This window comes from Lathyrus oleraceus, chromosome 2, assembly GCF_024323335.1.
Source record: "Lathyrus oleraceus cultivar Zhongwan6 chromosome 2, CAAS_Psat_ZW6_1.0, whole genome shotgun sequence".
Taxonomy (NCBI): Eukaryota; Viridiplantae; Streptophyta; class Magnoliopsida; order Fabales; family Fabaceae; genus Lathyrus; species Lathyrus oleraceus.
Genome location: NC_066580.1, coordinates 156,785,641 through 156,811,651, shown reverse-complemented (window position 1 = coordinate 156,811,651; position 26,011 = coordinate 156,785,641). Strand labels below are relative to the sequence as shown.

General features: G+C 33.4%; 3 protein-coding genes across 3 annotated transcripts; all 3 read right to left on the bottom strand.

The window, feature by feature from the left end:
• Positions 1 to 11,756: 11,756 nt before the first annotated feature.
• On the bottom strand, positions 11,757 to 12,317 carry LOC127122392 (protein FAR1-RELATED SEQUENCE 5-like). Its single transcript, XM_051052731.1, has one exon. The coding sequence runs from the start codon at positions 12,315 to 12,317 to the stop codon at positions 11,757 to 11,759; it is 561 nt and encodes a 186-aa protein (XP_050908688.1).
• Positions 12,318 to 16,669: 4,352 nt separating this feature from the next.
• Positions 16,670 to 17,116, bottom strand: LOC127122391 (uncharacterized mitochondrial protein AtMg00810-like). The gene has a single exon (XM_051052729.1). It carries the CDS (start codon positions 17,114 to 17,116, stop codon positions 16,670 to 16,672), a length of 447 nt encoding a protein of 148 aa, XP_050908686.1.
• A 5,000-nt stretch (positions 17,117 to 22,116) lies between these two features.
• On the bottom strand, positions 22,117 to 24,073 carry LOC127118644 (uncharacterized). The gene has a single exon (XM_051048877.1). The coding sequence runs from the start codon at positions 23,897 to 23,899 to the stop codon at positions 22,403 to 22,405; it is 1,497 nt and encodes a 498-aa protein (XP_050904834.1). The 5' UTR covers positions 23,900 to 24,073; the 3' UTR covers positions 22,117 to 22,402.
• Positions 24,074 to 26,011: the final 1,938 nt, after the last annotated feature.

The following is a 26,011-nucleotide window of genomic DNA, read 5'->3' as shown; positions in this document are numbered from 1 at the left end:
ACCAAGCATTGCTTGCATTTGTATATCATTGCTTTTCTTCTAATCACTAATCAAAAATGTACAAAAATATGTCATTTGCCTTTGTTACTTGCAGCTTAAGCAGTCAACAGGTTAAGGCATCAGGTGAATTCATGGTACAAAGAGCAGATGGTATTTTCTTGAGATATGAATCATGTGATCATTACATGGAGCTTATTTGAGCTATAGGTTCATTTTGGATCAAATTCCCAAGTGGTTGAGGCCCCAAATTCATCAGAACATTTTCAGGTCATCTAAGGGCCAATGCAGTCAACTGAAAGGTCAACTGTGGATTTGGAGGTGGGAAGTGATTAGAAATACTTCATTCATGTTCAAACAAGTCTCATTTGACATTTCAAACACTCACATTGAAGAATTTTAAGTCAAGGCAAAAATTTCCCAAAATGGAAAAAGTGACCCATAATTTGAAGTTTCCAAAAATGGAAGGGTTTTGAACCAACTTCAACTCAATCTTACATCATCAAAAAAGCTTCAAATGAAATTTTGGTGAACATGAAAGTTATAGATATTTCTCTCCCATTTCCAAAATGTCCAAGATCATGAGCATCTGATGTGTGGGTGAGGAGATATGATCAAATCATTGCCAAGGGTGCTTGAAACTTCAAATGAGCATAACTTTTGAACCAAAGCTCCAAATTGAGTGGTTCTTTTTGCAATATTCTTCTCATGACCTCTAATTTCCAAATCATGCATCACATTACATAAAATCTCATCATATGATCATTTGTTAATCTATGCCTTTTTTGGAGGGAAATTGCAAAATTAAAAAATGGTGCATTGTATGGACTTTCTACCATTGCCATTGTGTTTAAAAAATGATTTTAAGTGAAAATGATGAAGGAAGTGGTACTGTTCACGTGGGTTTACTACATGCACCATGCAATTTTGATTTTTTGCAAAACACCTTATTTTCATTAACCAAGTTAATTATGGATTAGCAAGGTGATTAGGACTTCATATAAATACCTAAATCTAACAGAATTTGAAGGAGGTTAATCATTTTTCACCATTTCAAGATCCAAATTCTCTCTCCCTCCAAAATTTTCTCTCATTCATAATTCAAATTTTCTCTTCATAACATTGCAATTTCTTTCCATATTCTTGTTCCCTGGCTTTGATTTTGTGCAGATCAAGTTTTGAATTGGTGAATTCGTGCAAGAACCAAGTGTATCAAGTTCATGAAGTTGAAGATGGAAATTCTGTTTTGAGCTAGATCTACATGTTTTCAAGCTTCCTTTTCTTCATCAAACATCATCACAAGCATTCTGGACTGGATTTGGATCATTTGGAGCATTGGATCGTGCATTACAAGGAACTGCTCTTCAAGAGGTACCTAAGTTGCTTTAAGTTCATTTGAACTTTGCTTTGCTTTTGCTTGTGGTTGGCATACCACTTAGGTATAATCCCTAATCTTCATGTAGTCTGGAAGACCTGCTGTTATTGGCAGGCACCTGTCTGAAGCCCTCCTTAAGAGGCCATGTTTTTGTCTGTTTAATTTTGTGCCAAGCAGGTAAAGTCCTCTTAAGAGGCAATTGGTAGATAAAAGGGATGTGCAATCCATCCCCTGCTATTCAGTTGTGTCATTCACTTTGCTCACACCATGTGTTGATGCATTGTGAATAAGAACCCAAGATCTTATAGAGTCAATCATTTGTGGAGAAGAGTTCCCTCATTCTGAACTCCCACACTTTCTATTATTTAAAGCTCTCCCAGGCCAGGGATAAGAGCTATGAGGCATAACCCTCATCTCCATTTCATCTGCTTCACCCTAACTCTCAATGTTAGGGTTAAGAGCTCAAAACACCCCATTCTAGTTGGCTTGTTGCTAAAGCCTAACCCTGCTTGAGCCTATTGATTGTGTATAGTGTGTGCTAATTGGTTGCTTGTTGGCTTGTTTGCCCATATGTGCATAATTATTTGTGTGTGTCTCTGTGCATTGCTTTCATCTTTGAGCATTAATTGTATATCATTTCATGATCATTGTTCATACCTTGTGACCTTTTGTTTTGTCCATTGAGGAGTCAATTGTAAGTCCATTTATTGGCAGTTGTTTCCTATGATCTGGTAGGATTTGGAACTAAGACCATTAATTGGCATTCCTTTCCTTGGAGTCGAGTGTAAGACCATTTGTTGGCAACTTGTTTCCTCTTGCTTATTGCATTTGTTTTATTTGCTTTGTGAGACTGGTGTAAGTCCATTTATTGGCATCTGGTATCCATTTTTATTTTGTGAGATTGGTGTAAGTCCATTGATTGGCATCCGGTATCCATGTTTTCTTTGTTTTGTGAGATTGGTGTAAGTCCATTGATTGGCATCCGGTATCCATCTTTGTTTTGTGAGTCTAGTGTAAGTCCATTGATTGGCATCTGGTTTCCATTTATGTTGACTTTTTCTGATGCATTGATTATCTGTTACTTGCTTGTTACCTTTTCCAAAGGAATCAATTGGATCATCTACATATGATCTCAAGAGGTGAACAATTAAGAAGTTTTGCATCCCTTAACCTCGCACCTTTTGTTTCTTTGCAACCTCCACTTGCATTTGCAACCCAAACCAGAAAACTTTTGTGCAAACATTTTCACTTGTTTTCAAAACTAGAAACCTAGGCCTTAAGCCTTTGATTTTCAAACTTCATTTTCACAATACTTCTTCTGAATTGAACTCTAATGTCAACTTTGACTTCATTTCTTGTGAATACTCTAATTGACTAATTCCACTCATTCAATTGTTTTGTGGCAAGTCCACTTCTTGATAAGTTTTCATACATTAGCCATAGATCTTAGTTATCTTAGTGGTTGATGTGAATCTCACCTTTTGTCCTTAGTGATTGAATTGTAAGACTTCCTTGCTTATTATAGGGCATGGTCCCTCACTAGCAAGTTGAAGCTTTTCTCACATGGTGGACTTGTGGTTGTATAGGTTGAGTTTTCTCCCGTGGATAATGAAAGACCTTAGGGCTTGTGTTTAAAATCAATCCACTTACTTTTTGGAAATCTTTTAGCCGAACTACGAGGTTTTGATCCTGTAAAGGTACGTAGGCAATGGTTATCCATCCAAACACAAAAATAATAAAATTGTATATTCTTCTCTCATCCTCCCAATCAATGTTTGCACAATAAATATTTTCATAAACAAATAATTTTACAACAATTTGTGAAAAGGGTTCCCTAGGAGTACCTAGGATGCATTGGGTGCCTAACACCTTCCCTTTGCATAATTACCCCCTTACCCAGATCTCTGACCTTTCATTAGTTTTCTATGTGTAAAACTTCTTAGGCTTTTGTTCGCTTTTTAGCCATTCCTTTGGATAAATAAAAGTGCGGTGGCGACTCTATCTTTGTATGCTTTGCTTTTGATTTAGTCAATAAATCATAAAGTGACGAATTCACCGCTACACACCCCATCTGGTCACTCTAACCTGTTTGTTGAGTTTTTTGTGAGGGCTCACATGACTCCTAAAAGAATAGCTTGCTTGGCATTCCACTTTATTTATGGGATACCATTTGGAGATTTATTCCGATTACCTGTATTGACTTGCTTTCTTTGATGGTGCCAGCTCGAGAGATCTCTGGGTTTCTTATTTCTTTAGTTGTTATTACTTCGGATCTTTATCCGTGTGGTAGATCTCTTGATCCTTTATCTTTCCCGCATTTTACCGCTTTCTTAGTTGGAAGACCTCAATAGGAGGCAATGTTTTCTTTTGTTTGTTTACTTTTGTGCCCAAAGACCTCCAAGAAGAGGCATCAGTGCTAAAGACCTCCCTAAAGAGGCAATTGACGGATAAAAGGGATTAGTAATCAATCCTCCGTTATTCAGTGTGTCGTCCTTTATGCTCGCACTACGTGTCGATGCTTCAGAACAAAAGCCCAAGATCTTTTGTCCGGTCAGTCAGTGGAGAGGGTTCCACCTTTCTGAATCCCCACTTTTTGTCATGAGCTCACCCTGTCCAGGGTTAAGAGCTATGAGGTCTTATCCTCATTACCCTTTTGATCTGCTCACCCTGACGTTCAATGCCAGTGGTTAAGAGCCCGTTTGATTACCTATTCCATGGCTTGTTTGTCGAGGTTGATATGACCCCTCTTGACCAAAGCCCTACCCGTATATGTTTGAACCCCCTTGTTGGCATTTTACTTTATGCATGTTTGTTTTGTATGGTGTGATCGTCTCCCCATAGGATTGCTAGGCTTCGTATAGTCTCTCGTTTGCATGTCAATTAAGGTAGCACTGTTCCTTCGTCTAGGACTTCCTTTTTGCATGAGCATCCCTAAAACACAAACAAACTCATTGATTTTTCTTCTCCTAAGAACACGTTAACTCCTTCTACTACAGGCGAGTAAGTCTCCAAAGGTCGAGCATCCGGTAGATTGCGTAGTAACGTCGTTCATCTAAAAAACACAACCCTTAACCCGTAGTTAGCCGAACTACGGTTTGCTATGATTCTCATTCCAGATGAGATACGTAGGCATAAGACGCAATGTCTTAGCGAGCACACTCCCCTTTAGCCCATAGGTAGCCGAGCTACGAAGACTCTAATTCTCATATTCATATGAGATACGTATGCAGTGGATGCGACATCCGTGCGAGTCATTTTCTTTTGACCCTTCTTTTAGTAGATAGTACATTAGATAAACCCACGCCCTTTAGACAAGAACAATAAGAGTGGATCCCGTAGAGTACTACGGATGCGTAGGGGTGCTAATACCTTCCCTTCGTATAATCGACTCCCGAACCCAAGATTTGGTTGCGAGACCTTGTCTTTTCCTTTCCCTTTTCCAGGTTTACTTTGAGCGTTTCCTTTCCCTCCTTTGGGATAAATAACGCACGGTGGTGACTCTTCTGTCATTTCTTTCTCGCTGGTTGTTTTTTCGCATCTCCTTTTTCAGGTTGCGACAACAAGCATATAATGACTCGACCGAGCCTGACTACATTGTTGACATACACTTCATGTTCTAAGATGCACTTTGAGAAACCTGCCTCATTCATGAAGCTATATATTCTCTTATTCCAAGCCCTTGGGGCTGGCTTCAAACCATAAAGAGTCTTCCTCAATATGATCGGTTGTCACTTCAGTGGATGAGTGACATAAACCTCCTCTTCCAGTGGTCCATTCAGAAATGTTGACTTTACATCTAGTTGATGTATCTTCCATCATTTGTATGACGTGGTCGACACAATAATTATGATGGTTTCCAAACTTACAACAGGTGCATAGACTTCGCCGAAGTCGATACTAGTTAGGAAACCTCTTGCCACCAATCTTGCCTTATGCTTAGAAATTTTACCATTTTACCTTAGCTTTAACTTGTAGACATCAATTGGATTTTTATGGAGTTTTCTATAAGCTCCCAGGTCTTGTTCTTCTCGATTGCCTTGAGTTCTACTTACATGGCTGCCAACCAATTTTAATCTTTCATAGCTTAATCCAAATCAATTGGTTATGATTCAGCCATCATCATCACTTCTTCTATGAAGTCACCATTTGCATCGATTGCTTAATCTGTAAATCTCTCATATCCATTTAGCTTTTCGACTCATTTCTCATTCTAGTCAATTTGCTAATATTTTGCGCAGGTGGTTCCTCATTTCGATTGGTTGTCACTTCAGTTTATTGATATTCTTCAAGCACAATTTTGAATGTATCTTACACATGTTGAACTGACCCCTGATGTCAATTCCACCCTTTGCTCTCGTCCACTAAAACATCTCTAATGATCACTAGTTTACCATCATTTGTGAATACAACTTGTACGCACTAGTTGAATGATAACATATGAGAACCATGGACGGACTTCGACCATTTATCTTCCTCCTCAATTGCTCAAGTATATGCCTGAAACACAATGATCTAAATACTCTAAGATGACTAACATTTGGATTCTGTCTTGTCCAAGCCTCATGAGGTTTCGTCTCGACTATCTTCTTGGTTGGACATCTGTTTATAATGTATACTATTGTCGAAACTCCTTCACCCCAAAATCCATTTAGCATTTATTTAACTTTCAACATACTCTTGGTCATGTTCAGTATACTTATATTCCTTATCTCAGCTATACCATTTTGATGAGGTGTATAAGGTGCAATGACCTCATGCTTTATACCTTCCTCATTGAAAAATCTTGAAAATTCTCTAGAGATGTACTCATCTCCACCATCAGTTTTAGTTTCTTTAACTTGTATCCAATTTGTTTCTCACCATACAATTTAAACTTCTTGAATTATATGAATGTCTCACTCTTCCTTTCAGTAAGGTAAATCCATATATATCTGGTAAATTCATCTATGAAAGATAGAAATAGAAATTACCTTTATTCGCCCTTTCGTCAAAAGGTCCATATACGTCGGAGTGAATAAGCACCAATTTTTCTCTCAACTTCATGGACAAGTCATGTTTGAATGCTTTCCTAGCCTACTTTTCTTTGCACCATTCCTCACACATTTAACTTGGTTAGTTCACTTGAGGTAAGTCATACATCATCTTCTTCTGGATGAGCATACCTAGACTTCTTAAGTTTAGGTGTCGATACCTATGATGCCATAGCCAGTTCCAGTCTTCAACGACATTCGAAGCAAGACATTAATTATCAACCATGTTGATCTCTACTTTGAAGGTTTTGTTGTATTACAATGGTACCTTCAGGGTCATCCTTTATTCACCATTATACAACTTCATCAAAAAAAATTCCAACTTCATGTTATACAATTTGGCATGTAAATGACATATGCTTATCAAATTACTTATCATCAAAGGTACATACAATATGTAAGTAATATTGGCCCTCTTACCATCCTTTTTAACCACATCTATGTTTCCTTTTCCACTTGATGTGACATGCCTTTCATTTTCAAACCTGATCACTTTCTTGACTGATTTATCTAACTTGGCAAACCAGTTCTTATTACCAGTCATGTGGTTACTACATCCTGAATCCAGGTACCACATATTGATTTGTTCATTATTCGACTGAGTATTTTCCATGAGTAGCATATCATCAGAGTCACTTCCTTAAGCATATGCATATTGCACTTTGCCATTATCTTTTTTTCTGGGTTCCTTCTTTCTTCGACAATCTCGAGTATAATGACTAAGTCCTTGACAATTGTAACATTGCACCTCCTTCATGTCAACTTTCTTCCCTGAATACTTGTTGCTCATGAGTTTCTTGGTTGAATTAGAGTGATTATTTGAATTCTTGCTTAATTTCTCATCATTTGTAAGATATTTTATTTGCTTCACCTTTTCTTTTCCATACATCTTGATGAATCTTGCTTGTAATGTCTGTTCAACCACCTTCTCCATTTCTAAGTTCCCCTACTTCAGCCTCATCTCTTGAGCCTCTAATGAAGTTTGAAGTTCTTCTAACTTTATCTCAACTAGGTTCTTGGACTCTTCAATAGACACTACAATGTAATCAAAATGTGTAGTCAAAGATCTTAACACCTTATCAATCTTCTGCATATCATTAATCGGTTCACCATATTCCTTTATCTAGTTCGTGAGTAACACTAATCTTGAGAAGAAATCAGCAACTGATTCATCTTTCTTCATGTGTGTTATCTCAAACTGCTTTCTCAGCGTCTACAACTTTACCCTCTTCAGTTTTTCACCTCCAGCGTACAAGTTCTTTAACTTGTCTCGCGCTCCTTTGGACATTTCTTCTTCAATGATCTTATCGAACATGTTAGGATCCACACATTGATGAATCAAGAACAAAGTTTCTCAATCTTTCTTTCTTTGTTCCTTGTGTGCAGCCTTCTGGACATTATTTGCATTCGCTTCCAATTCAGGTACTCCATGACTCACGATTTCAGCCACATCTTGAAACTTGAAGATGACCTTCATCTGCGCAACCCACCTCTCGTAGTTCTCACGTATGAACACTAGTATATTAGCTGAAAATTGCGTTGATGTTGTATTATCATTTGCCATTACATATTCTCTCTGAATCACAATCGGGCTCTGATATTAAATTGCTGGAACAATTAGGATTTTCAAGAAGAAGAAGAGAGAGAGTTTTATTAAAGTGAAGTTGCTACATTTTACAATTTACAATGTTACTTGTATATACAGACAACAAAACATACAAATTATAAGTTGTAGCATTCGACTCAGTCAAACGCATGCTTACACAAATTGGTCACTACATATTATATTCGACCTTGTCGAATACATCTAACTTTTTCAAAACTCATTACTTCAACTAGATTGAATACAACTATGTCAAACTCAATTTTTTTATAAAATAATAAATTAAATATTCTCAGAGAGTATTTAATCGTAAAGTTTATCATATTCCTTTTTAGGCCTCATATACGAGGTAATTCCTGTCGCCTCTTTTTTTTAGGATTTGTTGGTTCGTCAAATCAAGTTAAAGTTTTCTAGGTGGAAGAGTAGAAAACTATTGATGCGAGTCTTGTGTTACTTAAGTCTATAATATATTGTTACTGGACCATTCTCTTTCCTCTTTTTAAGGCTTGAATTCTTATCTAAATATTTACTATAGTGTGAGAGTGAAGTTGCTATAAAAATTAATTGGATTAAATTGGAGACGTCTGCCTTGTTCGGACTAATGAGGGTTTGAGATTTTGAAGGGTGTGCCATAGTAATATTTCTTTGCTAGAGAATTAGTGGTGGATGATGATAATGGATAAAAAGAGTTTCAGTTTAAACTTTAAAGTATTAGGTGTCAAATATGAATTTGTAGTTTTGAATTGTAGTGGCTCGTGTGATGAAGGAAAATACTTTTTTTTTTGGAAGGATATGTGGTTAATGTGTGGGTTACTAGTTAGTTAGGGGTTACTTATTAATGCATGTTCTTTATTTTTCAATTTTGTGGGTCTCACTTATTTTTTTTAAAATCTAAAATATGCTTTCTTGTAACTTGGTTAACGTGGATTTGATATATTTTTCAAAAAATAAATAATGAATTGGCTGGATCAAAGGCGTTGTCGCATGGCCAAAAACTATTCTTAACAAAATTTAACACTAGTGCATGCTAGATACTTGATTTAAACCCAAAAACATGAATTCTTTACTATCTCGTATAAATGTTCTTCAGTGTATTTCTAATGGTTGGGTACAAATAATAGATTGTGTTTGCTTTGATTGTTGTACTTTATAATCACTTAACTAATTGGTAACTTTTTCAAACAAATATCTAAAAGCCATATTATGTAATGTTTTTTTATTACATTTAATTCACGTTTTCATTTCATTTTTCTAGATATTTCTAGACGATATATTATATAATGTTTTTTATTGCACTTAATTTATTTTTAAGTTTTTCTTGAGATTCCTTTTAATTTCCGATTTTTAAGATTTTAGGATTAGTTTTTAGAAAGTAATGTCTTTATTACATGTTAAATTATAAAATAGCGATTGAATGATAAGTTAACTGATAATTTATAGTTTATATTTGATAGTTGATAACTGATAGTTTATAGTTTATAATTGATGATATATGATTTATAATTAATAAACTAATTAAAGCGTTTGATAAAATTAAGGTTTAATTAACTGATAAAGTAAAATGATAGATATTTAATAATAATTATTTTATTTTAAATTTCAATAAATTATAAAGGATATTAGCGAATTTTAATTAAAATAATAAAGATATAATTGAAAGAAAAATGATAAGTTATAAATTATAAATTAAAATGTTATTTAAAATAGCGTATGAAAAATAAACTATAAATTCGTGATAAAAATATTGTTATTAAAGAGATCTTTTATTGTCGTATGAACTTATAAATTATAAATTATAACATAAAAAAATATCTAACGGACATACTATACAATGTTTTTAGTATTTTTAAGATAGTATTTTAATAGAATTTAAGATTTAAATTTGGACCATTATTTTGTTTTCCATTTTTCAGTTTTTATCTAATTATTTGTTAGTTACTAAATTAATAGTAAAAAAAATGTAAATGAAAAAAAACTTTCTTAAATGATATGGTAAATATTAGGAAATTATTAATACATTATTAGGATACCACGTGAAAATACTAAAATGTTCATAGATTTCAGAGATGCATTTTCGAAGACACCTTTAACACAGACAGTCTACGCCAATTCTGAGTGACGTCTTAGGAATGTGTCTTTTTGTTTTAATTTGGGGATGCATCTCCGTAATTTGTTCATAGATGCATCTCCGTAGTATAGTGAAACAGAAACAGAAGCCGAAATCAAGAAAGTTATATTTTGACAAAATAAAATTATCATTCATAATACAAAATCAACATTACATAGGTGATGTTAACATAAAATCAAACATTGTGGACGCTTTAACGTCTTCACAATATCTTCGACCGATCTTGAAATTTTCGCTTCCGACTCGATCGGAACTTTTGTTTTAAAATGGAAAAATGTATTCCACATAACCCTTACATCTGCATCCGTCTTGAGCTCATGGTTGTTGAACTCAATCTTGATTTCGTTGTTAATTGACGGTGAACGGTACTCGAGCTTTACATTTTTTCGATTATCTTCGTAAGATAGGAGATTATTCACTTCGTAACTTTTATCCAGGTGTCGCGCGGGAGAAGAAGGCATTTACGACATACCATATGACGTTTATTTGTGACATTTGCGATATTTTTTGTTTGTATGAAATAAAAAATAAGAGCTTAAATTTATAGAAGTTGTAGACAAATATGGACCTCAAAAATTCTATCATATATCAATGTTGGTTTCGGATATACATTTTCGGTACCACTCTATTATCTTATTCCGGGGATACATCTCTGGAACCTCTCCCGAACCAGACAGAAAACAAAACATGTGTGTTTTGTTTGGCAAATGAATAATTTTTTTTTGTAAATATCCAAATGTATTAAAATATTTGAAATTGTATATATTAAACTTCATTAATAATAATACACAATTACATACAATTAATTGATGATGAAAAACTAAAACAAAAGAAAATATTTACCGTCGACTATATCTATAAGTATGGGTGGTATCCCATTTGACTTTTGCGCATTTGATTATATTTAAATGTTGCTCAATACAGTGAACCCTTGCATCCTTTCCACAAATTGATCCGTCCAAGTCTCAACTTTTGTTGTTGAATGAGTCGTCCACTCCACTAATGTAAGTGGTATAGGGCATCCTGGTTCAAATAAACTTGAACAAAGTGTCGTTATTTTGAAAGTCACCCACCCAATACACATAATATGATCGTTTATATTTTAAGGTGTGGCGATGAAGAGTGAGAAACAAGTTTCCAAAAAAAATGTATCTTGTAAGATCAATACACACTCTACCAATACACATAATATGATGTTTATATCTCATTATGCTGGTTCTGGATCATTTTGTTCACATAGTCTCAATCTCTACACAAATCGCCCTTACCATTTCCCAACCAGTTCTTCAATGAAGACTGGGCAGACTGAACTCGGTTTGTTGTTGTATTGTCAAGGTGTCTAACCTGATCGGCCCATACATAAACGATTTTCTCCTTCACCTGATCTAGAATTGTGCTTTCAACATATTTCAAAAAATCTTGATATTTCTCGCACACCTTCCTTAAATGTATAACGAAATCACCGTATAACTCTTTAGTAGAAGAATTTACTATAACCATCATGTATCCATTATTTTTTCCACTATCACACACGCCTTCACCATTTTTCCATTTTTGGTTTTTATCCATTTTGTCCCTACCGCAGGTTTAACCCGATTTCTCACATTATTTGTTATGTGATACCTACAAAGTAATGCATAAGAAGTAGGAAATACCTTTGCAACCGAATTCCTCAAAGAGGTATCGTGGTCGATAACAATTACTTTCAGTATCTCTTCTTGGTCCTTCAACATTGCCCAACAAACCTCTAAGGCCCAACTGACATTCTCTTTTTTCACTCTCTAGAAATGTAAATCCAACAAAATAGGTATTCTCAATAGAGGTAACACCAACCATCTCTAATAGTGGAAGTTTGTACTTATTGGTCTTGTACGTTGAATCAATGATGAGCGTTGAATCAATGATGAGCACAGTAGGAAACATGTTGAACGACTTGACAGAAGGAGGATGAGTCCAAAATATATCTCTAACGCTTACTCCATCCTCGCACATTCGATACCTAGAAACATAACTGTTATCATCCAAAAGTTTCAATAGTTGTTGCATTTCACTTATATCCCCCTTTAGCACCTTCTTGTTTTGGTATCGAATATTGTACACTTGCTTGATATATGAGATATTTTTGGGTCTTTTACGTTTCAAAGTTGGAAGTATGTTTTTCGGTTGAGTCAAATTCAATGCCATGTTTGAAACACATTTCTTATCTTCCGGCATGAGGCGACACGCAATTGGATGACCAAAAACTTTTCACATAAGTCATGGTTATGTAAACCACACATGACATTAAATCTCCACGTCCTATTTATCAACATATAACCACACGACTTAAAATGACACTCATATTTTCATGAAGCGGTGTCATCTCGTATAAAATTCTAGATATGAGGTTTATATTTTCCACTTCTTTCGCATGTCATTGTGACAAACTCACCTCTTTTATCCGAATCATTATCAAAACCTTTCGATTATCACACTGGATCCCAATTTGGAGGCCTCCGTACAAGTCCATTGAAGCATGTGATCACAAAATTCAAACTCTTACTCATTTTTAAATTGGTTGCCAACACATACATCCTTCACAATAACCCTTTTGGCATCCAGAGACACAATATTTTGAGGAAAACATCGGGGTGTAACATATCTCATGAAAATAGTTACAATAAAATACTCAAAAACTGCTTATATTGTAAACGGAGCTAAAAAAACGATAATAGACAGTATACGAAGATGCATCTTTGGACGATTTCATATAGAATTCATAGATGTATCTCAGTATAAAACAAACGTTTTTTAGACTAAAAACAAGTTTAATGTGAGCAATGAGGCTTGATATAAATGATTTTTACCTAGAATTTCAATTTCTTTGACCCCTTTTGATGTGATGAAACACAAGAATGAAGATGTTGATTGAGAATGGAAGGGTTTTTGGAAAGGGTTTTGAGTGAAAAACAAGTATGAGTTTGTGATCATGCAGGTGAGTGTTTTATCAACTTATTCCGGAAATACATCTCTGGGAATATCTGACATGCAAAGGTGACGAAAATTTTAAAGTTCTGTCTCAAACCTCCGTAGATGCATCTTCGAAATATCCAATGAGCAACTAAAATATCAATATAATTGTTGAAAATATTCGGAGATGAATCTCCAAAATATTTTTTGTTTTAATATGAGGTGACACTCATTTAATGTGTCATAAAGTGATGCATAGTACGTCCGGAGATGTATCTATGAAATCTGAGAGATATTTTCAATTTTTCATATGGTTTTTTCCACCACATAGAATGGAAATAAGAAATTCCCAAATATTACCGCAACACGTTGCACCATCTTTCAGAGACAACCCATGGGCCAGCATGTGAGGCAATCGTTTTAAAAATAAATTTTAATCTATGTTTTTAAATTTTGTTATCGGCATACATTTTTTAGTTAACTTCTTTTATTGATTTATTTACATAAATATTTATTAATATCGTAAATACATTTAATATTATTTTAATATCTAAAAATTAATTAGATTTAATTTTTAAAGAAATTTTAATATTATAATTAAGCAAGAAGGGTTTACTATTAGCTCCACTTCCTTGTCTCACCTTTATCCTTGTATTCGAACTCAATCGACATAACAATTAACCATCTATTTTCGTTACATGAAAAACGGATTTTTGCGCTATTCTTATAATTTTTTTAGTTTTTTTACAATAAAAAATAATAGTAAATTTAAATATTTGATATTTTTAATAATAATCATAATATGTTATTATTTTCATTTATTAGTATTTTCAAAATTAATTGAAATAAAATTGTTAACTTAAAATTAAAAAGAATAAACAAGTAATAAAGTTATTAAATAAAAATAATAAAATAAATTTAATAAATTAAGACCGGATAGGAGATATTAGCATCGTATCACTCCTCCGTAGTTAAAATATTTTATTACATCCAATTATAATTATAAATTATAAATTTGAGACGGAAGCGGCTGATTAGATTCAAATATTTTATTAAATCCAATTATAATTATAAATTCAAATTTTATTTTGAACATTTAGATCAGCTGCGTTTATCCTTAGTGATATAAAATTATTGTAATTGGATAATAAAAAAGAATACTCTTCAAGAAGATAAAACAAAAAAATTACTAGAAAAAATGAGGAAATTTTCACTTTCTTATATAATGGTCAAATTCACAAATAAAAAAATAAAAAGAATAAATAAGTGATGCACTGATCATAGAAAAGTATAAAAGATTAGTGATTTAATAAACTTAGATCAAGTCAAACTTTATCATAATTAAATTTTCGATTAAAATATATTTTCATATTTTTTATTTAAAACGATAAAACATAATAAATATAAAATTTTAAAATGAGTTTAATTGATATACACTGTCAGTATAAAGATTTTTTACACTATCAGTTAATCTCAACCATTGATTTATATAAAAAAATTTATTTTTATTTTAAAAACGGATAATTGTGATGTATTGACGGTGTAAAACTTTTTACACTGACAGTGCATAACAATTAACCTCTTTTAAAATTTACTCAAAATTTACGGTATTTGTCACTTTGTTTAATTTTTTTAACCAATATTTGATTTTGATTGTTTTTTTTTTTGGGAATAATAGCAACTTGACAATTGGGAAGATGGGACTAAGAAGACTATTGATGAAGTTGAATATCTATTTGAGCTATCAAGCACTCAAAAGGTCATCATGGTGTTCTTGTCTTTATTTAAATTAGGTTCCTGATTCTAAGACTATGCAAAAGGTTTATGCTAACAAATAAAGTCCAATAAACAAATACTTGTGCCTTATGCTCATTTAGTAGGTGATAATCTTTTCGTTTCTATACATTCAAATATCTAACTATTTTAAGATTTGAAAACTTACGTAAATTTAAAAAAAAAATCAATTTTAACCTTTTAGTTTTAAACCCCATAAAATAATCTCTGAAAATTTATCCGTTAAATAGTTGAAATTAAAAAAAAAACACAAATTTTATGATCACTTAGGTAAGATACCTATTGTCTCTTAAGATAGACAACTTATGATAGACAAATCCGTCTGAGTTTAAACAAGTTTCAGTTGCATACTTTAAAAGTATATTAAACAAATGAGTGGGAATAATTTTCTAAATATTTTATTTTATTTTTTAAAATAGTTGATTTAGAAGTATCAACAATTTGTTTGAGCCAATATTTTATGAGAAACAAATAAATACTATAGTTAGAGGTTATACTATGAACCAACAACTTAAAAATCAATAACTTAAACATATTCAGTTCAATTATATGTTGAGTTACCCACCTACCCATTTAATAATAAAAATTTTGTCGATCTTGAAAGTTAACTAAAAGAAATCTTAATATCTTGCAATAACGATTTTTTTTCTCAAATGATTTTGTTGATGGATAAATCATGTTCCTCGACTCTGAATTGCTTAACTTTTCTAGAAAACATTAAATATAGTGTGGTTCGTGAGAATATTGAACTAATAAATTTTGAAAAACAAAAAAAGAAAGAAGTAAAGAAGATAAAAAATATAAAATAACTTGAGCTATTGATTGGGCGCATTAAATGATTTATAAAGTTGATATTTACATAAGAAATTATCTTATTAGTCATAGACACCCGACATACACAAATGTTGTTTCATTAAGCTATTTTTACATATAGTATGTAAGTACTCCCTCTCATTGGGATACATGTTGTACCACCATCAATTGATCTTTATTGTTGGAACAAATATTTATTTTGCGTTAAGAAAGAAGAAAATGAATGAATATATTTTTTGAGCAAAAATGGGTGGTAATTTTCATAAGAGTGTATTGTAATAATATTTATACACAAATCTAACTAACTAACTTGTGCAACATGTGTTTCCTATCGAATTTACATACTTGTCGAGGTCAAAACTTCACTTTGAGATAACCCACTTCGACTCCATGTCGAAACACAACTTCGCCTTCTCATCGAACCACAACTCGACTTCCCGTCGAAACACAACTTGACTTCTCGACGAAACACAACTCTCACCGAACATAACTAATTAGAAAGCTTTGAAATACAAACAACACCCCCCCCCCCCCCCCCCCTAATTCAAACTTTCTAAACTCCTCATTCCAACATGTTTCTTCAAATAATCGAACCTTATCTTCTTCAAAAGTTTTGTAAGAAAATCCTCCAATTGCACTTCTGACTTGCAAAACTCAAGCTCGATCTTTTCTTTGTTCACTTAATATCTAAGAAAGTGATACCTAATTTCTATGTGCTTACTCCTTCTATGACACATCAGATGATTTTCTAGATCTACAACTAACTTCTTATCTACAAACAAGTTCATCTTCTTTGATTCCATGACTTTAAGTTCATCTAGAAGAATTTCTATCCATGAGGCTTGACAAGTTGCATAGGATGTTGCTACATAATCAGCTTCACAAGATGATAAGGACAATATTCCTTGCTTCCTTGAGCTCCAAAATATTGGTGCTCCTCCAATCATGAATATGTAGCCTACAATATTTTTCCTTTCATCTTAGTCTTCACCGAAGTTGGAATTTGTATAACAATACACTTTTGCAGCTTTGTTGTTGATCTTATACCTTGGCATTAGAACTCCATGATCCATTGTCTCCTTTATGTATCTCAACACCCTTTTGACTGCAGTGAGATCACATTCTTGTGGTTTATCCATAAACTTGCTAAAAAACTCAACACTTTGAAAAATGCCAGTTCTAGTACTACATAAGTACCTTAGAGACCCAATGATTTGTTTGTATAATGTTGCATTTACAAACTCATCATTTGTTTCTCTATTCAACTTTGCTCCTGTCTCCAGTGGTCTAACTGTTGCATTACAATTGCTCTTCTTGAATATTTTCAAGATATCTTGAGCATACTTGTGTTGGTGCAGGAACACTCCATAGCTTGCGTCTTTAAATTCCATCCTTAGAAAATACGACAAGTTTCCTATGTCAAACATTTAGAATTCTTGCATCATCTTAGCCTTGCACTTCATAATCCTTTCCCCGTCGGATCCTGCGATCAATAAATCATCCACATATAGACATATGATGATTCGAGTGACTTTGTTTGCATCATTGGCATATAATACATGCTTTGAAACACATTTTATGAAACCTTCCTTGATTAGGAAACCAACTATTCTCTTACTCCAATCCCTTAGGGCTTGCTTCAAGCCATATAAAGACTTCCTTAATTTATACATCTTCTACTTCTGCCCTTTGATTTCAAATCCTTATGGCTAACTGACATAGACCTCTTCTCCCAATGGTCCATTTAAGAATGCTGACTTAACATCCAATTGGTGTATCTTCCATCCTTTGTATGATGCAGTCGACACAATAATTCTGATTATTTCCAACCTTGCAAAAGGTGCATAGACTTCAATGAAGTCGATACCAGGTTTTTGTATAAAACCTCTTGTAAATAATATTACCTTATACTGGGAAATTTCACCACTTGTCCTCAACTTCAGCTTGAAAACCCATTTCACATTGATTGGCTTCTTGCTAGATCTTTTGACAAACTCCCAAGTATTGTTCTTCTAAATTGCACTGAGTTCTTCTTTCATGGTTGCGAACCAATTTGAATCATTCATGGCTTTATCCAAATTAATTGGTTATGATTTATCCATAATCATCATTTCTTATATAAGGTCATTATATGCGTCAATTGCTTGATCTAGAAATCTCTCATATCCAACTAGTCTTGTCGACTTAGTTCTTGATCTATTCGATCTTCTAACATTCTGCTCGAGTGGTTCTTCATTTTGAATGGTTGTGGCTTCATTTTGCTGGTCTTTAGTTGGGACTGTCTCTCGCTCATGTCGAGCTAACCCATGAGTCTAATTCCACCATTTTCTTTCGTCCACCAGAACATCCCTATTAATCACTAGTTTATCATCTTTTGGCGAATACAACTTGTATGCACCAGTTGAATGATAACCTATGAGCACCATGGCTTAACTTCGATCATCTATCTTCCTCCTTAATTTCTCAGGTACATGCTCGAAACATATTGATCCAGATACTTTAAGATGATTAACATTTGGCTTCAAACATGTCCAAGCCTTATAAGGTGTCTTGTGCCTTATTTTCTTGGTTGGACATATGTTGAGTATGTACACTGTTGTCAAAACTACTTCTCCCTAAAATATCTTTGGAATTTCTCTGGCTTTCAAATACTCCTTGGCATGTTTAGTGTACTTATATTTTTTCTCTCATCTATTCCATTATACTGAGGTGTATAAGGTGCAACGACCTCATGCTTTATACGTCTATCATTTCATATTTTTGCAAATTCCATTGGAGTATACTCAATTCCACCATCAGTTCTCAATTTCTTAATGTTCCACTCACTTTGTTTTTTGACATGCAACTTAAATCTATTGAACTGTGTGAGCACTTCACTCTTCCTTTCAATTAGATAAATCCACATATGTATTGTAAACTCATATATGAAAGTTACAAAGAAAAAGTTACCTCAGTTTGACCTAACTTCAAAAGGTCTACACACATGTGAATGTACAAGTTCCAGCCTTTTCTTAGCCTTCATAGACAGGTCATGCTTGAATGATTTCCTTGCTTGCTTTGCTTTGTAGCATTCTTCACATATATGACTTGGCTCCTTTATCTGAGGTATACCATACACCATCTTCTTCATGTTGAGCATACTTAAACTTATATAGTTCAAGTGTTCATACCTATGGTGCCACGACCAATTCTTCTCTTATGATGTAGTCGAAGCAAGACATTGATGATCAACCATGTTAATCTTAATCTTAAAGGTTTTGTTGTCTATTAATGGTGGTCTCGGGATAATTCTTCCTTCACCATTAAACACCTTCATTTTGTTTTCCATCATATTCATGTTGTATCCTTTTACAAGTAACTGGCCAATGCTAATCAGGATACTTGTCATAAAGGGCATATACAGGACATCAATGATGACTTCCTTCCGACCATATTTTTTCACTACTTCGATGTTTCCATTTTCTTCTGATATAACATGCCTTCCATCTCCAAATAGGATTTCCTTCTTGACCGATTCATCATACATGATGAACCAACTTTTGTTTCCATTCATGTGATTGATGCATCCTGAATCCAAATACCACAATCCTAACTAGATCAACACTAGTATGAGTATTCACCATTAGCAAAACATCATCAAAATCACTTCCTCCTGCATGAGAAAATTGGACCTCTTCCTTCCCCTTTGTCCTCGACTCCTTGGGAAATTTACAATCTCTTGCATAATTACCAAGTCTTTGACAATTGTAGCATTTCACATCTTTCATGTCAACTTTCTTCATCTATTTCTTGTTGTACATGCCTTTCTTGTTTGAATCAGTGTGATTATTTAAATTATTGCTCGAATTCTTATCATTAGAAAGACTTTTTCTTTGCTTCTCCTTTTCTTTTCCAGACTTCTTGATGAATCTTGCTTGCAATGTATCTTTAACCACCTTCTCCCTTTCTGAGTTCCTATGCTTCAATATCATCTCATGAGCTTCTAATAAAGTTTGAAGTTCTTCCAACTTCATCTCAATTAGGTTCTTGGACTCTTAAACATACACGATAATGTAATCAAAACTTTCAATCATATATCTCAATACTTTTTCAATCTTCTACCGATCATTGATTGATTTATCACACACCTTCATCTGGTTTGTTAACAACACCATGCACGAAAAGAATTTTGAAGCTGATTCATCATCTTTCATAAGAGTCATCTCAAATTGTTTCCTCAAGGACTCAAGTGTCACTCTCCTGAGTTTCTCATCACCACCATACAACTTCTTCAATTTGTACCAAGCTTCTTTTGTCGATTCTTCTTCTATAATCTTCACAAATATATTTGGATCCACACACTAGTGAATCAAAAAGAGAGATTTTCCATCTTTCTAAATATGCTCCTTGTGCGCAACCTTATGGACACCACTCTTGTTCGCCTCCAATGGTGAAACTCATTCTTGCACAATTTCCCCATTATCTTGAAATCTAAAGATGACCTTCATTTGTGCAATCTACCTCTCATAGTTCTCACCTTTGAAAATCGATAGGTTTGAAGGAAATAATGTTGATGTTGTGTTATCGTTAGTCATTACTTAACTGAATCGCAACTAGGCTCGTTGATACCAATTTGTTGGAACATATGTTTATTTTGCGTTAAGAAAGAAGAAAATGAACAAATATGTTTATTGAGCAAAAATGGGTGGTCATATTCATAATAATGTATTACAATAGTATTTATACACAAAACTAACTAGCTAACTAAATAACTTATGCAACATGTGTTTCCTGTCGAATTCACATATTCGTCGAGCTTGGAACTTCACTTTAAGACAACCCACTTCGACTCCATGTCGAAACACAACTTTGACTTCTCGTCGAACCACAACTCGACTTCCCGTCGAAACATAACTCAAATCCTCGATGAAACATAACTCGACTCGAGTCAAACACAACTAAATAGAAAGCTTTAAAATACAAACAACATTGATCTCTACGATACTATCTAAAGTCGCACTTTATGGGTGCTTTGTTGTCATGATTGTGTTATTGTGTTACTCGTCAACTATGGTTAGTAGCACCTAAAACCATGAAACACGACCTCAATTGTTTATTTGTCAAATTTTACTTGACTTCGACTCTTCCTTGCGCTTCATAACATTCGCGGATCCTAGGATTCGTTCAACTAAAATTTTATTGGCCTAATTATCTTTCGTGCGAGAAACATTTTACTATCAATTTTAATTTATACTTTAATTATTTTAAGTGGAAGACAAAATGAAATTTTAGTTACTAAGGAGTAAATGATATGATGAATGCTTTTTTAAAGACCATCTTGATGTATTCAATTTTTCACTACAAATATTCGGTCGGTTTGTTTCATTTAAAAAATAATAATTTGTATAGTGTGAAATATTTTTGTTAATTTTTTAAATTGAAATGAAAATTAATTATAATAGATTCTGTAAAATGTTATTTTAAATATTTTATCATTTTATTATAATTTATTTAAATATTAAAAATTCAAAAAATTATTTAAATTTAAAGCTATTCCAAAAAAGTTATAAAATTATTTTTGAGGTCTTTTAATTTGTAATTATAAAAATGAATTTAAATTTTTTATTATTTTAAATTTTTTTAAATGATTTTTTGAAAGATAAAATAAATAGATCTTTAGTAATAATATTTTAATTTTATGTGTGATTTGGATAATACCATAGCACCTAGTTTTCGGATTACATATTGACACATGTTATTTAAACATCACCACCATATACTAGATTTTTTTTGTTTTAATTCAAAAAGAAAGAAATTAATAATTACAAAATAAAAGCCGTATTTATGTATTACTACTATTATATGGTGTTGGTGCAGTCCATATAACTTTTCTGTTACTTTTCTTTGAAACAATTGATCAAACTTATAGTAATTTATCAAGCTTATTACCAACAGATGACAGCAAATTGGTTTCTAATTGTGTTTCTGGAATTAAATTCTAGATGGAAACAAACAAAAGTTACTTAGCTAATTTACTTAATAACGTTATCAAAGAAATAAATAATAATAAACCATTGCTCAAGCTGGCAACAACCGACGTCGTCTTCATGTGTATACAAAAGGGTTATTTCTTTTAAAGTACAACACAAAAGCCATATTTAGACCCTACCCTTTAGAAGAAATAAAACTGTAGATTTCATTTTTCCTTAAAAAAAGTAAAATTTCATGCTATTGGTTAATTTAATTAAATATAAAGAATATTCTAAGAACCTAACTCAAATTGTTAATGGCTATTAGTACTACGTAACAACCTGAAACAAAATTACGCAAGAAAGGCGCTGACAGGCTCAAGACCCAGAAAATAACATGTTAACAAAGTTGCAGCCCAAAACAGGAAAAGTAAAATATAAAATAAACAATGTCAATAAAAAAAGGAGACAACCCATCATAAAATAAAGCAATAAACTTTTTTTTTGTTTAATGAAAATATACTAATGAATGAGAATCAAGAAACTAATTAACTACACTCAAAAACAAATTCAGAATCCTTTCGAATATGCACCTATGAACAAGAATCAATGTTCTTAAAACCAATATTCCAAATAATAAAAAAAAGCAAAACAAAAAAAAAATCCACCGAAAAAAAAACACACTAATGATTTCTTTTATTTAATAACAATGAATGACTCTATATGCAGTAGTATATTTCACCCAGAAACAGCATCCTCCCGCCGTCAATTCCAGCTGTCAACACCGGCAACCGCCGCCTGAGATTGAAAAGCTTGCCCGTACGAACCATTAGAATAGCCACGCTCGGAAACCATGCCAGGCACCCCTGATCCATTGTAACCAAACTCGTTCCCAATCTGTGTATATGCAAAATAAACCGGTTGACCGGTTGGTCCAATGACTGGCCTCACTGCTTGGTACAATCCTGAACGTGTTTGAATCAGATAAACCGGTATTGGTTCATTAAGATATCCCGTCGAGTAAGCACTAACCACATTCGGTATCATAGGAGAAAATGATGACTGAACCGAAGCCGGTCCAGGAGCTTGAAATTGAACCGAACCTGAATGAACCGGAGCTGGAGCTTGAACAGGTACAGCTGTAACTAACGGCATCTCGGTTTCCGTGTTTTCCTGAGTGTAACAGTCAGCATAACCGTTAACTCCGCCGTTTTCTCCGTCAAGATTCATTTGCTGTTCATCATTCACAGCTTCAGCTGGTGGAGTAGTAACTAACGGCATCTCAGTTTCCGTGTTTTCCTGAGAGTAACTGTCAACACCGCCGTTAACTCTGCTGTTTTCTCCGTCAGAATTTATTTTCTGTTCATCATTCACAGCTTGAAATGGTGGAGTAGTAACTAACGGCATCTCGGTTTCCGTGTTTTCCTGAGAGTAAACAACACAGCCGTTAACTCTGCCGTTTTCTCCGTTAAAATTCATTTGCTGATGATCATTCACAGTCTGCATTCTCTTCATTTCCTGAATCTCGGTTTCTCTAACCGTCTCGGACTCACATTCTGTATCCTTCGAAGCAAAATCCGGAACAGTCTCCGGGACTTCCGTCTGTTTGGCCTCGGGAGACGGGGAATACGGTTTATCCAATCCAAATAGATAATCAGGATTCATCTCTGGCGGCGGAGGAGGTGGAAAAGAATCTTCCATCGCCGGAACGGAAACGGAATTGAGAGCGTCGACGAACCACTTACCTTCCGATTTGGAATCCTCCGCAGCGGCGAGATTCATAGCGGAATTGGTAGAATCGAAAGATGCATTGCTGCTGTGGTTCTTGACAGGGGAAGGAAAGAGGAAGAGCCTCAACCTTGCAGGCTTAGGTGAAGCGCGACACATACGATCGTACTCGATCATCATATAATCGAGATCGTCTTCATTGCATACCGAGATCAAAGCATCGAGATCTTCACCAGGGAGTTGATATTTGAAACAGACATCAGAATCCGCCATTGCAGTGAGCTTACCAATGAGGTGTGATAACTTGACGTTACGATCGACGGCGAGGATTTTGGTGTCACCTCCGATGTACGAGAAGTGACCGTCGTGAGGCCTGGGTTGAATTTTTCCACCGAAGCTACAGATGAGTTTGACTCTCTTGGTGTTGGAAGGAGGTGGTTCATCGAACGATGAACGGTGATCGATTTCGAGCAATTCGCGAGAGGTAGGTGAGGAATCACGCGAATTGGGATGCGAAGAGTAATGATTCTCCATTGATGAAGGTGATGATGAGAATTAGGGTTTAATTGGGGGAAATTTAGGATCTAGGGTTTGGAGGATGAAATTTGCAATGAATGAATTTGGAAGAGTGAAAATTGAGAGTGGAGTGGAATGGAGAGGAAGGAAAAAACGGCGTGAAATGAAGATTGTGATGTGAGAGGAAAAGAGTAGAGTGTGGCTTTATATGAGTGATGAAACTATGGGCCCACTTATCTTTAACTAGTTTCTGGTTTTGAATTTAAATTATTTGTTAACAGAGCGTGTTATTAGATAAGATTTCTATTAAAAACAATTTAAGAAAAAAATCATTTGTTTAGAATCAATAAAATTTATCAGGATTTGATTTGATTTCAAAATCAAATTAGGATTGTATAAAATATATTTAATTTAGAAAATAATAATTTTTATTTGATTTTAATTTTTAAATAGAATAAGATTCAATAACTTGATTTTGACTGAGTAGACTAAAATAATATTATAAAATAATAACAATAAAGTAAGATATTAAAAAAGTCTTAATATAAAAATTTGAAGAAAAAAAAAAGTAACAAACTTGGTGCCTCTTTTGGTACCTATTCTATTTAATCAGATAATATTTATGTGAAAATGTATATGGACGCGTGAACAAATCATGAATGGATACTCCTCATACTAATTTTTTATATAATTTTTGTTATTTCTTTTAATATAAATATTAATAATATTTAATTTTCTAGAATTATGTTTTAATAATATTATTGAATATAGAATTATAATAAATAACTTTCTAGAAAGAATTCAGAATTAATTTATATTTGTACATAAAGTAAATACTAAATTTTGTTGGAGAGCTCTTTTAAAGTTTGACACTATTTTAGAGTGCAACTTGAAATAAATTGGTCAGGTTATAAAATTTAATGCTAGAATAGAAGTTGTTGAGTAGCAAAATTCTTAGAAAAGACATTCTAAAAAAATATTAGATATAAATTTGCGTGCTTCGGGATATAACTTAAGAAGAAACCACCCAACACTTATTTTGTGAATGTTTATTATTTAACAAAAAAAAATGGCAATTTACTTTAGGTTAATTGAGTTTTTTAAAGTGCTGTGAATAATAAATTGAGTGATGATGTCCATTTGTTTATCTAATTGTGTTCGAGAGATATAATGAATATTATCAACTCATGTTCTAATAATATTACGTATTAAATATGTAATTTATAATGAATAAGCTTTTAGAAAAGATTGTAAAATTAATCTTTATATGTATATAAATAAATATTAAATTTTGATGTAACTTTGAAAAAAATATTACATAAGCACATTGACAGCTATGTCAAAATTATAGTTCAATGCTCTAACTATCAGCTAGGAAAAAGGTTTTTATGAATTCTATTTTTTTTTAAGTATATAGGAGTTAGAATCGTCAGATGTTCACCCCTTTTGGAATGTAAATTTTGGTATCTTAAAATTGTTTCTATGGACAAAAGACTTTGTCCCTTCTAACATGAATTAAAACTCCACTTAAGTATAGATTAGAATCCATGACCTAGCCTAAGGGTAATAGAGGTCCAAAATCAAATTTACAATCGTAAGTAATTTGGGAACATCGATATGTATCGACTCTTCCTCTAACAGATCCTTTTTCGTAAGACCTTTAGGTCATTTCGTTAGAGTCCTTGTTGACATTGACTTGTTAGGTGAACTCAGAGACAAATTTTTAATAGAAGGAGAGGGATTTGCTTTTTCGTAGACATAGAATATGAGAAAATATCAGATTTCTGTAGCTTCAGCAAATTTTTGGGACATAATGAACAAAATTGTAGAAGGAAACAAAACACAAAGAAACACATAAATCTAAAAAAAGTAGAATCCACCAAAGTCCCAATCAACAACAAATCTCCATCTAGAGAAAATGAAAGAGTAGAATCATAGTTGAATGAGAAAGGCAAAAATCCCCTAAATAGATGAGAAATAAGTGGTGTGATTAAAAACCAGATAGTTGAAAAATTAGATGCTCTTATTTCAGAACCCGAGATTGATAAAGAAGGGTTAGAAGAGGAAGCTAAAGACAAATATGACACGGAATCCACATTTGAGGGTATTAAAAAGACTCAGATTGAAGAT